Below are 16,858 nucleotides of genomic sequence, written 5' to 3' on the forward strand. Positions count from 1 at the left end.
AACCCCTTCTATTCTTGATTTTGTAATTACAAAATCATAGATCAAATTTATTCTTTCAGTGTATGTTCATTTGTGTTAATATGTCTTTTGATTGAGTTAAGACATTTCAATTGATATTTTGTAGTGTGTTTATTTTTTATGTTTTGATGGTACACTATTGTTTCAGATAAGGGCGAAGGTTTGTACGTTTAAACCCGCTGCATTGTTTCCTTTGTCCTAAATCATGAATCTGATGTTCAGTAGTTTTAGTTTGTTGATCCAATAACCCAGATGATAGATAAACAGGAAGTGATAATAAACTCGTCGTAGATACCGGGCTTGAAATTTTTTATTTACGCCAGACGCGCGTTTAGTCTACAAAAGACTCATCAGTGACGCTCGAACAAAAAAATGTTAAAAAGGCCACATAAGGTACGAAGTTGAAGACCATTGAGGACCAAAAATTCAAAATAAATTGCCAAAAAAAACAGCTAACGGAATCTATTCCTGCGGTAGAAAATACTTAGTTTATCAAAAATTCAAAGTTTTGTAAATTGTTAATTTACAGTTATGACCATATCAATGTACAAATGTGATTAAGTAATTGCTACTTTAGAAGGGAAATATCTTCAAACGGTTTTCATATCGCAAAATTCAGAATAAACATCATTTGTTTGATTCAAATAAGACTACAGTACGATTAATCCTGTTAATTTGTGTTAAATATATTCAAGTGAAATGAAGCTTTTTTTTTTACTTTTAGTAATTATAGTTTTACTTTGTTAAGATGGTTTGCATATACAGTTTACCAAGATAATACTAGTCTTACAATGATTTTGTTTTATGTTAAAAATAGTTCACATAAATTTTGAGACGGCATTGCAGTTTGCTGCATTTGCTAATAACCAAAAAAATTTCAACTATCACGTGATGCATTGAAACAGTTGTAAATTTACATGTAATATTAAATTATGGAAGGCATAAAGCGGCATCTTAGTTTATCATCTATATTTTTTTTTTAGTAAAATAGGATTCTAATTTATATCCAGCTGATAAGATATGTGTTGTATTTTTTCACGTTTATTTTTGCTACCATAAAAATTATATTAACCTCAATTTAAACCATAAATACAAAAGTTAGGTTAATTTCTGTTTTCATAGTTCACATTTGTTCAGGATGTTGAGCGCTGTAACATCATATGCCGCTGAAATGATGAAAAACCCCTACAATCAGGTTTTTTTTCTGAATGATATCCCATTTGGTACTTTTAAGTATTTTTTTTCCTTTGTCGATTTTTTGTCAAATTTAGTTTAACCCCGCCATACCACTTTGTGCATATATGTCTTTCCCAAGTCAGAGGCCTGTAATTCATTGGTTGTCGTTTGTTACTGCGACTTAAAGTGTTTTTCCTTCATTATTTTGTACATAATTTGGGCCTTTATGTGGCTGACTATGCGGTATGGGTTTTGTTCATTGTTGAAAGGCGCGCGTTAGCCTACAGTTGTTTACGTCTTTGTCATTTTTACTCTTGTGGAAAGTTGTCTCATTAGCAACATATCAAATCTTCTTATTGTTATATACATCAATACTCGTGCACTATTTGTCTGTGTTAAGCCCCAGTCCCACTAGACCACGATCGCACCACGCTCACCGCGATCTTAAATAAATTTAGATCGTTGTCACCGGGGAAACTGGGGGACTTGTGGGGTGTGTGACAAGAGCATGACTGAATGGCCTCTTGTTACTGAAACAGTGTGATGCACCTGATCACACAATGAACGATTGCTGTGAATAGCAATGAGAACTCTGAGACTGAAACTCTGGTGAAAACTAACTACGGAGACTTTGGAACTAGCGATGAATAAACCAATAATTCAGTATGGAATACTACTACTTTTATTACAGATGGACTGTGTTCAGTGTAAAGTCCTGAGTCCAAATCTTGCTTATCGAAATTATAAGCAAGTATTTATACACAATTGAATTGACAAGTATAGACATAACAAATAACAATTAATTTGAGTGATATTGTTCAGTGACAAAGATTAAACTATTTTTAGAACTTAAAGAATAGATATTAAATGATAATCTGATTATGACAATTAAGATCATACATTATGAATAAGGTAAAATGTCACTAATTAGGTAACAGATTGAAACATGTCACTCAATGTCCAAACTAAGAATTAAAAAGCATGTTGATTTTAAGTCCTGGATACGAAATGTAAATAGAAACGAAATTATAAAATAAAATGAATTATAAAACACAGAGAATTAAAGTCTAAAATATCACAATTGAGAATTTTGTATTAAAGTCCAAAATAATAAACGAAGCTGCTTTTTCCACTGTCACATATGCCTCTCCTCCCAATTAAGTCCGTCCTCGACTTAGCACTATCTAAATCGGCCGCCTCTGCGGTTGTTATAGTGTCTGTTGTTATAGTTGGGTCGCTGTTGATTTTGACTTGAAGACAACATGTAGTTTTCATGACGGAGGTTTTGAAGTTCTTCTGTCAGCTGTTTAACCGAATTATCTTGAGATTGAAGTTTGGAATGAAGGTCTGATTTTTCATGTTTCAATGTTTGTATTTCGTCTGTAAATTCGGTTGAACGCATAAAGTAAAGATCTTGCACCATTTTCACAGTCTTGTCTTTTTCAATTACTTGGTCCTTTAATTCTTGAATTTGGTGTTCATATTCCTGGACGTTAATACGCGAAGCACTTTCTTCTTTCTGTTGACGAAGGTTTTCAAGTTCTTGCTTGAACTGGTCTCTCTCTGATTCGATGATTTGCTGATTCTTTAATTGAATTTTTAGTGCCTCGATGCACTTTTGCTGTTCTAGATTTTTATTCTTTTCCTTGAAACTTTTCTGCTTCACACTTTTTAATTCTGTTTTGAGCACATTTGAATTATCCAAATAATGAACGAAAGCTGAATTCCTCATACCAGAGAACGGTAAGGATCGGATAATGTTTTTACGTTGAATAAAGCTGTGTATCCTAGCTGAATCGCGCTCCTTTTGCTTTCTAGATTTCACTTGAACTGGTGTACTTTGTCGGTCTTTTGCTGCTTTTGAAAAACACTTAGTGGAATAGTGTCCGAATTTTCCACACGAATAGCATCTTTGATTGATTGAATTGCAAATATAATGTTTATGGAATTTACCGCATCTCCCACATGCTGGACTGTAACCTGATTGGATGTTCCATGGTCTCCATTGTGGTCGAAAGCTGTACTCCATCACTGAATATTGTCTACGCTATACTTGTCTGGGGAACTCGCTTGGCTGCTTAAGGTCTCTGGATCGTGTGCTGAGCATAGAAGTCAGCACGCCGTCGTCGTCCACCAATCTGTCACCGGGGAAACTGGGGGACTTGTGGGGTGTGTGACAAGAGCCTGACTGAATGGCCTCATGTTACTGAAACTGTGTGATGCACCTGATCACACAATGAACGATTGCTGTGAATAGCAATGAGAACTCTGAGACTGAAACTCTGGTGAAAACTAACTACGGAGACTTTGGAACTAGCGATGAATAAACCAATAATTCAGTATGGAATACTACTACTTTTATTACAGATGGACTGTGTTCAGTGTAAAGTCCTGAGTCCAAATCTTGCTTATCGAAATTATAAGCAAGTATTTATACACAATTGAATTGACAAGTATAGACATAACAAATAACAATTAATTTGAGTGATATTGTTCAGTGACAAAGATTAAACTATTTTTAGAACTTAAAGAATAGATATTAAATGATAATCTGATTATGACAATTAAGATCATACGTTATGAATAAGGTAAAATGTCACTAATTAGGTAACAGATTGAAACATGTCACTCAATGTCCAAACTAAGAATTAAAAAGCATGTTGATTTTAAGTCCTGGATACGAAATGTAAATAGAAACGAAATTATAAAATAAAATGAATTATAAAACACAGAGAATTAAAGTCTAAAATATCACAATTGAGAATTTTGTATTAAAGTCCAAAATAATAAACGAAGCTGCTTTTTCCACTGTCACATCGTGGTGAGGTGGCGGTATGAGCGGCATAAAAATGTGAATTTTCGTTGCTTTTACGATGCTACTACGTCCTAATTACGCTTCTACAACGATCCCGTTACGATTAAACCACGTTCTCACCGCGCTTATTCTGCGACCTCACTACGCTTATAAAGATCTTTCTACGCTCTTCACGTTCTCACTACGCCCATACCACGAGTTATCCGATTGCAACATTATCTTACTGCGATTATAGCACGTTCTTACCACGATTATACTACGTTCATACCGCGATCTGACTACGTTCTCAGCAATACCGTCAATATCGTGTTTCATATCAATATAGTTCCATTCCTTCTATTTCTGATTAAAACGGAGATTTCTCGGAAACAATACAGTCATGCCACCAAAATCTACTAGAACACGTGGGCGTGGTGGTAGGGGTTGATGTAGAGGCAGAGGGAGCAAAGTATGAACGCCATACTAAACTCCAAATAGTACACAAGAAACTAAAATTAAAAATAGTACAAGACAAACAAAGGCCAGAGACTCCTGACTTGGGACAGGCGCAAAAATAGTGGGGTTAAACATGTTTGTGAGATCTCAAACCTCCCCCTATACCTCTAGTCAATGAAGAAAAGTAAACGCATAAAAAAGCACATTAAAATTCAGTCCAAGAGAAGTCCGAGTATGATGTCAGAAGATGTGACAAAAGAAAATAAACAAAATGACAATAATACATAAATAACAACAGACTACTAGCAGTTAACTGACATGCCATCTCCAGACTTCAATTAAACTGATACTATACACATAAGTAGTATAATACTTGTCATCAAGAGATGTGTGAACGACCAATCAAACCTAAATTACAACCTATTGCTGGTCCATAAATCTCAAATGAAGATATTTTAGTGAACGATAGCAGAGATGACACAGATGTGTCAATATAAATAGGAAGATGTGGTATGAGTGCCAATGAGACAACTCTCCATCAACGTAAAAATCTATAAAAGTAAACCATTATAGGCCAAGGTACGGCCTTCAATACGGAGCCTTGGCTCACACCGAGCAGCACGCTATAAAGGGCCCCAAAAATACTAATGTTAAACCATTTAAACGGGAAAAACCAACGGTCTAATCTATATAAAAACGAGAAGCATGGTTGAGAGTTTTTTTATATTTTATATATTTTATGTGAAAATGACAATAAAAATGATGGTCGTAGTGTGAACGTAGTAAGGTCGTGAGAAGAGCGTGATGAGGACGGCAAGGGCGTGCTAGAATCGTACTATGGTCGTTAACAGCGTGGTAAAGTCGTAGTGGAAGCGTAGTTGGGTCGCGGTGAGAACGTGATGGTCGTAGAACTTACTAAGGTCGTGATGACGTCGCTGTGAGATCGTAGCTCAATCTCTTCGAATAGAATCACGCTTTCGTTACGCTCTCGCTACGATTGTACAGCGACCTTTGAGATCTTACTACGATCTTAGTGCGCTCTCATTACGCTTCTACTACGACCTAATTTCGCCACGACCGCACCACGATTGTTTTGAACATGTTCAAAGTTGGCCACGCTCTTCACGATCTTGAAAACCTCACCACGACCGTGGTACGACCTTACTGCGACCTACACGATCGTACCACGATCATCAAAATTTGCATTTTATTCACAGATCGTAGTGCGATCGTGGCCTAGTGGGACTGGGGTATTAATTGCGGTCAATTCCGCCTCACATGTGGTCATTTATCACATGGTGACGTTGCTATACAAGGGGAAGAAAAATACCATTTTGTGACCAATACGACGCAATCTTTTATTTATTATTTTCATATAACAGACGCAAAAACAGAATATTTGTTATCCAAATATTACTTATTAAAATCGAGGTGACTACATTTGTACGCTATTCATCATGTGCATATTACACCGATATTATAACAGAGTCTCTACGATTTTGATAAGTTTTGATACTTGGGTATGAGCCAAAGCTTCGGTAAAAAGTCTACTGTTATCAAAAAATAAAATTCTGTTTTCACCATTACAGTCCGCAACAAAAGTCTTAAATTTGTCTGGCAGACTTTCAAGGTACGTAAAGCGCGACAACCCTTTAGGCTGTAGAAAGTCAAACCCTGTAAAGACTATAACTATTTTATCTATTAATTTTCGCAATCTTCTGTATATGAGGTCGATCACTTTCGTTTCTTGATCTAAATTAGTTTTTGATGAAATTATATACAGATATGCATGGGGTTCCTCTCCGAGTTGTTGGGTTGCTGTGTTGATATTTTTCACAACGTTTACTTTGACGTCTTCCCTCGCCAATTCACTAATCCTAAATCCAGGAGTTTTTACGATTTTGATTGTTTTCCCACACCTAATTGTTGTATGAAGAATATTTGTTGATGTGTTGCTTTTTGTTAAACATTGCGATGGAAATTTAGCTTCACCTAATATCATGTCTCCTGTCGAACTTTTACCACTTTGTTTAGTTCCAAACAGGACCAGGCGGAGCTCGTAATTATCTACAAATGAAATCTATCATATTATTATCATTTACCATGTTTACTGAAAGATTTTTTAAAGAAAATCAGAAAAATTAATACAGTATATCTGTGTATAAACTGTCCACGTTATGTTTTCATACAGTACATTGTCACTTTATAAAATAAGGCTCTCAAAGAAAAGAGTTGTGTGTTTGTCGATCTAGGGTTGATCCACATACCTTTTATTTATTTTCCCCCTAACTTCATGTGAGCGTTTTGTTGTCATATATCGGGTTCAATTCCCCTCCCTTTTCCAATATGGCTGGATCTGCGCCTGATTTTTCTCTTTTTGATATTCGTCCTGAACATGCATACGATATTACCCAGTAGACTTTATATATACATGTAATGACCCAATGATCAATTAATCTTTTAGATAATTTATAACAAACTGTTTAAAATACGCCTTGTATATGTTTGTACATGTATGTATATGATATGAATTGATCCAAATTACTGTTAAAAGTTACAACATCACAAGTGTAACATTAAAATAAAATGATCTTTTTTTATTTCTATATTTGTCAAACTGTACCTTCTATTCTATCTGCAACCGAATAACTAACTGCATCTGAAATGTATAGTAATAAATACCCGCTTTAACGACGAAACAGGTTCCAAATGTGCTTTATTAAATATGTCACAATATTAGAGTAGTACATGCTAATACAATAATGGGTACGACATTGGATAGTATCTTTAAAATTGAGAATGGAAATGGGGAATGTGTCAAAGAAACAACAACCCGACCATATAAAAAACAACAGCAGAAGGTCACCAACAGGTCTTCAATGTAGCGAGAAATTCCCGCATGTTTATTTTTAAGAAATCTATAATTTTCATTCGTTCTACATTTCATTAGAAATAATAAATTTAATGTTTAATATGTAAGTTTCATAAACGAAAACAAATTCGTCCCCGATTTACCGAAGTACATGTACAAAAATGTATACTGAATAGAAAGAGTAAAACATTCTATTATCTAATCAATTGTATATTATAATATACATGTAGTTACATAAGATGTATGTTTCATTAAAATACGTTTTTTTATTGGCTAACAACAATCTCGCGTCATTCTGAAATCAACTTTTCATTTCAAAATAATTGTAACATTCATGATGACACCTGCTTCCACAATAAAGTACTTAGGTTTATAAAGGAAAAACATTATAGTAATCGTGTATTTATGAGCATAGCGAAAAAATTGTAATAATAAGTAACGAATTTTTTTTGTTGTTGTTTTTTTTTAGTAAATTCAGTTGGGTGTTAAAGCCTAGATCGTGCGCACATTTTTTAGAATGACGCGCTACCACGCATTATACAAAATATACTTCGATCAACACTTTTACACTCTACAATGAATTTCCAAAATGAAGCAGTCAATGTTTAATACAAGTTAGATTGGTAATTTCATCGAACAGTAAGTTACAGGATATTTTGTTTATTTTTTTTTACCAATACAGTTTTACAATGACATCATAATTTGTAATGATTCAATATATTACCTCGTTCGATATACTTGTACTCAGGATTCGTAGCTTCAAAAACAATATATAAGAAAACATAAATGTATCAACTGTATTACTACATAATTATACATTACATGAGTGTTTCATTAGGATCCGTAACTTTGATTGGCTGACAATAATCAAAAGTAATTTCAATATCGTATTTTATTTTCGTCTGAAATACAACAGCTACATCTATGACTGCACAAGCTATTCGTGACAATGTTAAAATATGTTTACGTACTATTGCTTTGAAAATGGATATCCATTTCGAAATAAATTTGATTTTGGATGTAACGCCTTTTCTGATTTGCTGATAGTGTTTTGTCTATCAGCTCACAAACATAATTGTATCATGCGACAGTGACGTCAACAACGTACATGTATTTTCATTATTTACCGTGGCTTAGAATTAAATTATAAGGAATGACGGCATCAGCATTTTTCAGACTGAAAATAACGGTCTTAAAATAGAACTTATATTTAAATCATAAGAAATATTAAGGACACGTATTCATGGTATTCACAAAATAAGATTTTAAAGAAACTACATAGAGAGTTAAAAAAAATACATCTAACGATTATGTTCTCTATAATAGAGATATTTTTTCAAGTTCAATGCATATGGATTCGGTCACAGAATGTTGCATATTTTAACTTTTTTCAAATTAAAAGAGAGAATATGTAATTTTTAATTTTTTTTTTTAATATGAATCATGACTGGATTTTTTAAAAACACATGTGTATACATTGTACAACCATTAAAATCTTAATTGAACTTACCCTTATGTGTCAAATTCGTTCGTTGAGTTTGAAATGCAGGCTTCTTTTCTGTAATAAATAAAAAATTTAAAAGTTATGATCCTTTCACAAGGTTTTGTAATAATTTATTATCAAAAAGAAGGAATTCAAAAATTAACGTTGCTGTCCGAAAGTTCTGAATGAGTTTGTTATACAGCAATGGTAAACTCCTAAGTCTGATAAAGATATAAAATTAATGACATCTAGCAACCCAAAATAAATTCAGACTGAAGCCGGTGTCGTTTACCCCTAAGATGTGTGTGAATACATAGCCACGCCCGATCGGAATAATTATTGTGATGTACAATTCGATTTTCCGTAAAATAACACGTTAACGGAACTGCCAAACCCTTTTCGAGGAGTCTTAGTTAAACAATAAGATCCTTTACGAAATAACCTGGTTTTCCACTGACAGTAAAAATTACCATACTTTATCTCATTCGTCGGCTCTGCAGGATCGACACATCATACATGTATGTATTGACAAATTGTTGTCGTTCTGAATTTGCGTGAAATATTTGCCACTGGGAGTTATAAATTATGACATACACATAGTTCCATATTGGTACTACGCGGTAGAAGTTCAATAATTAAGCTCTGTAAGATTTTGTGAGCTGTTTAACACAACTAGAGATTACCCATACCGTTCTCGTCCTGTGCCAGGGAAAAGATCATTTATAATAAATCCATTAGTTTAGCTCTTGGAATAACAAAAAAATGATGGGCTCACAAAATAAATATCCGATTACACTTTAAATTTGTCTGTCGCATATCAGTCATTATATCTTTGCATTTTGTCCTACATGTACATGTACAATTTTGTTAAAGGCCTAAAAGTCATATGAACTTTTACGAATCTATAACATATTATAGACGAATAAAGTAAATACTTCATTCAGTGATTGCACTGTTTCATTAGTTCTGTGGTAGAGTTATCGCCTCGAATTCAAAGTTCGAACCCAGCCTGGTCAAACCAAAACGTTAAAATGGATATTTCCTGCTTCTCCGCTAAGCACACGGAAAATACGATTAAGGATGTTTGCTCCTCTTTTTTTTTGTCAGATTTTCGGAATCCTCTGGTTTTATCCATGCATTGCCATTAAAAAAAATTGCCCACTAACCCCTACTTTTCTTTCATAATTTTATTACATAAAGTTTAATAAGCCGTATTTCAAAATCTTATAAAATCCTTGTTATTTTTTCGTACTTTTTTAAACAAAAAATGTGCCAATGTTAAATATAAGAAAAATCTAGAGAGAATTATTTCTCGCCAAATTTATCAACGGCTTATATCTCGAAAACAAGCTCACGGACCCTCCATTTTTCTGCTTTTTTGTTTCTTTATTCATATACTATCATCTCATAACAGTCTTTTAAAAAGCTTGTTTTTTTAACAGAGTAGCAAACATCCTTAATTAAGAGCAAAGACTGGTAGGATTAGAGTCAGAATTATGTGTCTTGCGGGCTAAATTAGCACGTAAACAACCGGCTCAAGGTGTTGGTGTAGTACAAAACAGGGTTAACGTTCATATAACATTTAAATGTTCTCGTCCTCAATATGCATATAAATTTGCCGCTGGATGTTAAGCAGCCATTCATCATCATCATCTTTCATGGTAGATATTTAACCAAATGTTTTCAATTATCTTGTTAAACGTTTCGAATCGTGGGAAATTGTCTACTATACACATCTCTATTGAAATTACTGTGTACTACATTATTTACTAAGTCTATAAGACTATTTAATTCATTTCGAAAACAAATTTCCGTTTTCGTTTTATTACTACAGTAATATTTGTTCTTTTTTTGGATACTGACCTGTAAGTAAGTCTTCTTTTCTGAAATATATATAATACCAATACTGCTATTTTAACATAAACCGGTATTGTATTTTCGAACGTTTATTCTACAGTTATGCATGCATGTAATATAACGTATAAGATTTTGACAAATATCATTTTTGAGAAGTTTTACAAAAGCACATAGAAAAAAAACCATTAGTTTATGAAAAAGAAAAATATTGCTCATTGTTGAAGACTGTACTATGAACTAAAATAGTTGTTTGTCTCTTGGTCATTGGAACATACATTTTACATGTATAATTATCTTATTTTCAAATATACCACACATCCTTATTGTGATAGCAATATGATGAAGTAATTCATAACGTCACACACCACTGTAATTCAACTACTAGTATCCTAAGCCACATAAATCGACTATTGAGTTGAACAAGATAATAATGATTAAAGTATTAAATGTAGATGCTTTAACGACATATTAAACATTTATCATAATAAAATTAGAAGATTTGGTAGTATTGTCAACGAGACCAAATGTTATACATATATGGAAGTGTTTAACGACCTTGACTGGCTATACAGCCCTCGCACGGTCGGTAATGTTATACATGTAGTGTAGTAAGTCAATTTAAGTTTAATATCACTACTGACTTGAGTATACAGGAGCCTGTAATTCAGTGTTTGTCGTTTGTGTATGTATTACATATTTGTTTTTCGTTCATTTTTTTTTGTACATGAATAAGGCCGTTAGTTTTCTCGTTAGAATTGTTTTACATTGTCATTTCGGGGCCTTTTATAGCTGACTATGCGGTATGGACTTTGCTCATTGTTGAAGGCCGTACAGTGACCTATAGTTAAATTGTTACTTTCTGTGTCATTTTGGTCTCTTGTGGAGAGTTGTCTCATTGACAATCATTACACATCTTCTTTTTTATAGCTTTAAAAAAAGAAAACAATTCCAGTTCTGTGACTGTAAGTTACTCCAGTGTGTGTTCGTGCTTCAAAAGGGTTAACTTAGGTGGGTTTTTTTTGTACTTCGACTATTAATTAAAGTACATCATGCGTTTTGTGATCAATACTGATCCTGACAAGAAAACTCATTACATATGACAGTTCTTACTCTTTGTCCGGCAAGCTATTCTTTTCAATTATTTGTATCGTGTGTGAAGGCATCTTTAAATTGCTATTAATTTTGATACGGAGTTTACAATACGCACATTGCAATGCAGTCATGTAAACCTGAATAAACATTAAAAAAAAACACGACAAAAGCTAATTGATTTAAATAAAAGGACTGGTTGTGTACAAAAATATCATAAATTACTTACGTTAAAACTGGATGTTCATACGAAAAACTCATACTTGCAAGTAATTAAACAATATCTATTTGACAGGGCACACATTTACCATTAGCCTTTTTTAATAAACAACACTGATACAAATAGAGGTTCAAATATACGAATTAAAGCTCCAACAGTTCGTGTATATATTCCATGCGTGACGTATGTATTCATTGAAATAAGGGTATTGACATTTGGATTGTTATCAGTATATTTATTAAAGTCTATTTATCTTCCAGTGTATTAAGATCCTATCATCAAATATTTCATAACAATAGCGCAGTTTTGTGAGTAATAATGTAGATCGAATGCACTAGAGCACACATACAAACGCAAATCGGGGATGTGAAAACAATGTAGTATATAGTCAATTATCTGTGCGGGATGCAAAAATACACAGCCACGTTTGGTTGGAAGAGGAACGTTAAATCCGAATTCTTCGTGTACAGTGAATCCTTGCAGGTTTTAAAGAATTATATCAGAAACTCTACAATTCTCATACGCTTGCATGTTGAAATGATAAGTAATACCCCTTCCACCTTAACCAATATTTGTGCCGTGGCAGTTTTATGGTCTTTAATACCCTAACGTCGTATTTTATTGTGCGATTAAATATAGAATATCATATGGCTTTTTCAATATCGCATCCGTATCAACCCGAGACACCAATATAATCCCAAGAGCTCTGCTTTTATAAGGGTTAGGAATTTACTTTTATCTAGACTAAGTGTAAACATTCTGTCGAATACCATGAAACCAATCTACGGTATGATTTGAGAGTAATATCTGTCCATTTTAAAAATATTAAAAAACAATATTTGTTATCATTTTTCTCTACTGGTACATTGTAACCTCATGAAACAGAGAATCCCGAACTGTATCCCCTGTCCTATAACTTAAAACCATGTATATAGCTAAAGAATTTTATTATTCAACAAAGTTCAATGGTATCATCCACAAATTGTAGTGTTAAAACAAGGCTGATCTGAAAAATACAATAGCAAAACATAAAACCATACGAAAAAGCATATGCCGATTGTATTAAAGGAATAACAATACATTTTAATTAAATTAAAAAAAAACTACTATTCAATTTGCTCTGTATAATACGAGCAGCGTCGAATAGAAATCGACCTTATGCAAATGAATCTAAATACATCTTTTAAACTATTTTGGGTTGATAAAACTCTCTATGGAAAGTCTGGATTTGTTTGAAGATTTTCACAATATACAAAATTCGTCTTTGATTCCTGTTTGGAATATTCTTAAAACAGAGTATTATACTATTATATATGATCTTGCATTCGTGCACTTACATAAGGTCAAAATATATCCGATACAGCACATATGTTTCTGTACACATGTACGTAATAACCTTAACTTTCAAATTAAAATATAAAAATATTGGTTTTTTTTAGCATGTCTTACATGTAGCATCTTACGTTTGTGTTTGGTGTACATAAATCCGAGTAGCTTCTATCTTATGTTTGCAATGTATAAATACATATAACGCAATCGCAGTTTCTCATTGGTAAATTATAACCATTGGTAATAAGCTACCATTCATAATATTGCATTTCAACAATGATCAGATGCACCATTATCAGACTTTCAAATAATGCTTGTTTGCCTAGGGTCATGCCACACTTTCTTTCGAAAGTTAACTTGCGACATATAGTCAGCAGGCTTTGATCTCAGAACAGCTAAGGTTTTAACATGAAATTTTGATTTTACATCCGGGGCTTTCAAGTGATCACATGATCAGTAGTAGGTTAAATTTCGTTACCATGCACTCAATTCAATTAAAGTACTTATTTGCATTGAATCAATCGTATAAGAACATGGGCTTGTAATTCAATATGGCAATGTTTTAAATTATCTTTGAAAAAATTGTTTGGCCAATAAAACCAGTCTTATACTATAGCTATAGAACTTTATGTACAATATATTTGCCTTAATGGCCTTACTTCGAATAAGGGTAGGACAATCCCCCTTCGTGTTACAATTTTTCCCACTACAACATGCTGAACATAAAACTAGATCCCCATGGCCAGCTCTTTTCCCGTGAGATCCTTTGTATATTTTCAAAGTTGCGTCACAAACCTACAATAACACAGTTTACTAAAAATTAAATTAGATTTTTGATATGTTGTCTCTTTCATGCACAACAAATACAGTACATTACCTCCAAATATGAATTATAACCAGGTATATGTTTAAAATTATTAAATGGGTTATGATAACATTGTCAAATAAACTAAATAAACAAAACTCAGATATGTAAATACTGGTAGAACATCAAAAACAGCATCTCTTTTTGAAAATTTATGTGGAAACGATGTCGATGAGAAAATATATAAAACAAAAGGTACAAAATGTAGCACGTGCATTGTGGCAAACAAGTAAAAGGTTTAGCTAGCTGTAAAACCAGATTTAATTTCCCATTGTCTACATGAGAAAGAGACTTTTCGTTTTTACTTTTCATCGGAGTTCATTATGTTTGTGATTGTACTTTGAAACCAGCTATGAGGCCATGTGAACTCGTTTGCTACCGTATTCCGTACTATATTCAAAGCTCAATGTGTTATTTCACTGCTGATAACAAATGTGTGTCCCCGTAGTCAACTGAAAATTTTCATAATAACGCACGGAACTAAGACAAAAGTTTCTTAAACTAGAGACAAGATCAACAGTTTTTCTCACAATTTATCTGATAAATCTTTTTTTACATGCATTAGTCTATTCTTAAATTTATTTAACAAAGCAAGGACAATAAAGGCTTTAGTTGTTTGGAAGACTACAGTCGTCTGAATTTCTAGCCATGAATGATTAACGATAGGCTAAGTTAAAACGTGTTTAGTAGTGACCTATATCCGGTACTGTCATTTGCCTGTTTGTTAATTATTTGTTATTAGAAATACTTTCAGTTGCTAAATCACTTGGTCAAAGTCTTTATTTTGAAGTGTACGCTACAAAACCCACCGAATGAAATATAATTATTACTATTAGATCACAATATTTGTTCCTGGCTCGCTCGATCGTGTCGTGTCTTCTTTTGTTTAACTTATATTTATTGATGTATCATTTCCCGTACTTACTGTCTTTAATTCGCATCCAAGTTCATATATTACAACTCCACCGGAAAATATCGAATTAACGGTACACACCTGAAAAAATATTTACAACAAATCAAAATTTGATTTTTTTTTAAATCAACCGAAATAAGTATTGATGATCATCTGGCAGACACCAGAAGCAAGTCATTATAATTTATAAAGTGTTTTCATTTTGAATTATTTCTTTGCCCTTGTCAGCTTATTTGATTAATGTGTTTACCCTCCTAAATATGATCCTTTGAGTTTCGCGCACCTTAACTATTATTCCAAGTCTTCAATATTTTAGACCTGAGGCTCCCTTACCACTTGCGTAGGACAACGTTTCATTTTTGGGGGGGGGGGGGGGGTCGGTGATAAAGGAGGAAAGTGTCAACGTCAAAAAGAAACCACGATACTGCTGATAAAATTAAGAAATAATTCATGGGGGCTTGAATATATCGTGATTTTACCACGGGTTGGTCCTTTATGACAAATATTTTACCCTGAGCGATAGCGAGGGGTAAAATATCGGCATAAAGGGACAACCCGTTGTAAAATCACGATATATTCAAGTCCCCATGAATTGTTTCGATTCTAATAGGACAAATACGGCAACTGTTTTGGATCGAAGCGCTCTAGGTGAAGGCATTATTTGCCGTTCCCAGAAATAAACACACTATTGAATTGACGTAAAAGAACGGAACAAACTGAATTTGTAACATGCTTAAACTAGTAACAATAACATATTTAGATAGGTTTGGATGAATTTAAATGAATTTAAATAATTATTTTACGTATTTGTCATATAAGAATACAAAAGTGGCTTATATAACACATTTTAGCTTCGTTTGGTTACGTTTTTTTTTGTTGTGCTATTTTTAGGTTTCAAAACGTGTATCTTTCCCGTAAAATGCTTATATTCTGACGTCATCGTTCTATGACGTCGGGTAGCTCATTCATAAACAAACCTTTGACGTGGGAGTACGATCGGAACAGCCCAAACAATATATTCATATTTTACCACGGGTGTGTACTCAAAGCGTTTGAAGGACGTCACGTTAGAATGTGTAATAAATCAAAGGGTCGCTAAATAATAGAAGCAGGCAGATTTAAAACAGAGAAACAACATTCGATGAACGATATGTTTACTAAAACAGAAAAGAGTAATGGTACAAGTCAATGTCAATACTGTCAAAATATGTACTGAAATAAATACGGATACGAATTCTGTATATGGTCAGTGATGAATTTTTCGGTGTGTTTAGTATCTTTCGATAAAGCGTGAAAAGTACTCCATATAACAAAGAATTATCTAAACTCAAAAACTCAAAGTCGGCAGATATCCTTGTAAACGCCAACCAGCCAACGGTGTTGTTTTTGTTTTGTTTTGTTTTTTCGCTGAGGTTGTTTGTGGATTTGACAAAATTCTAAAGTTTCCAACTTTCTAGAAATGTCACCATATTATCTAGCAACAATATTGACCTACCATCGCGTTCGCGATTATTTGCAATCCCATCATGGCTTGTAACAAGCACTCGCGCATGAATATTCTCGGTGAACTGATAATGTTCGGAAATTGAAAAGTTAATTATATATGTAGGAAATTTGAATCACAATTCAGAAAAGCATTTTCATTTCCAGAGATGGGTCAACCTTGATTTGCCAAATTTAACAATTTAGCTAAAGTTTTGTCACGCTCGGTTTTGAGTATTATTACTTTAATTTTCCCATTGGAAATAGGCCATGTCTTCCTTATTGAGTCATCGAAAAATGTAGT

The 16,858-nt window shown here is 33.4% G+C and overlaps 2 protein-coding genes across 2 annotated transcripts in view; both read right to left on the reverse strand.

The window, feature by feature from the left end:
- Positions 1–5,786: 5,786 nt before the first annotated feature.
- On the reverse strand, positions 5,787–12,363 carry LOC139527829 (uncharacterized). The gene is made up of 6 exons (XM_071323507.1): positions 11,975–12,363; positions 10,663–10,682; positions 8,827–8,874; positions 8,041–8,073; positions 7,068–7,103; positions 5,787–6,511 (listed from the first exon to the last, which is right to left on the reverse strand). The coding sequence occupies exons 1-6, from the start codon at positions 12,004–12,006 to the stop codon at positions 5,922–5,924; spliced, it is 759 nt and encodes a 252-aa protein (XP_071179608.1). The 5' UTR covers positions 12,007–12,363; the 3' UTR covers positions 5,787–5,921.
- A 532-nt stretch (positions 12,364–12,895) lies between these two features.
- The window catches only part of LOC139527828 (uncharacterized), a 28,590-nt gene continuing 24,627 nt past the window's right edge, over positions 12,896–16,858 (reverse strand). The window contains exons 11-13 of the mRNA XM_071323506.1: positions 15,085–15,153; positions 13,954–14,089; positions 12,896–12,971 (exon numbers count right to left, since the gene is read on the reverse strand). Of these exons, the coding sequence (XP_071179607.1) occupies positions 12,937–12,971; positions 13,954–14,089; positions 15,085–15,153 (240 nt within the window). The 3' untranslated portion in view covers positions 12,896–12,936. The remainder of the gene's footprint in view (positions 12,972–13,953; positions 14,090–15,084; positions 15,154–16,858) is intronic.

The sequence above is a fragment of the Mytilus edulis genome, chromosome 6, assembly GCF_963676685.1.
Source record: "Mytilus edulis chromosome 6, xbMytEdul2.2, whole genome shotgun sequence".
NCBI classification, from domain to species: domain Eukaryota; kingdom Metazoa; phylum Mollusca; class Bivalvia; order Mytilida; family Mytilidae; genus Mytilus; species Mytilus edulis.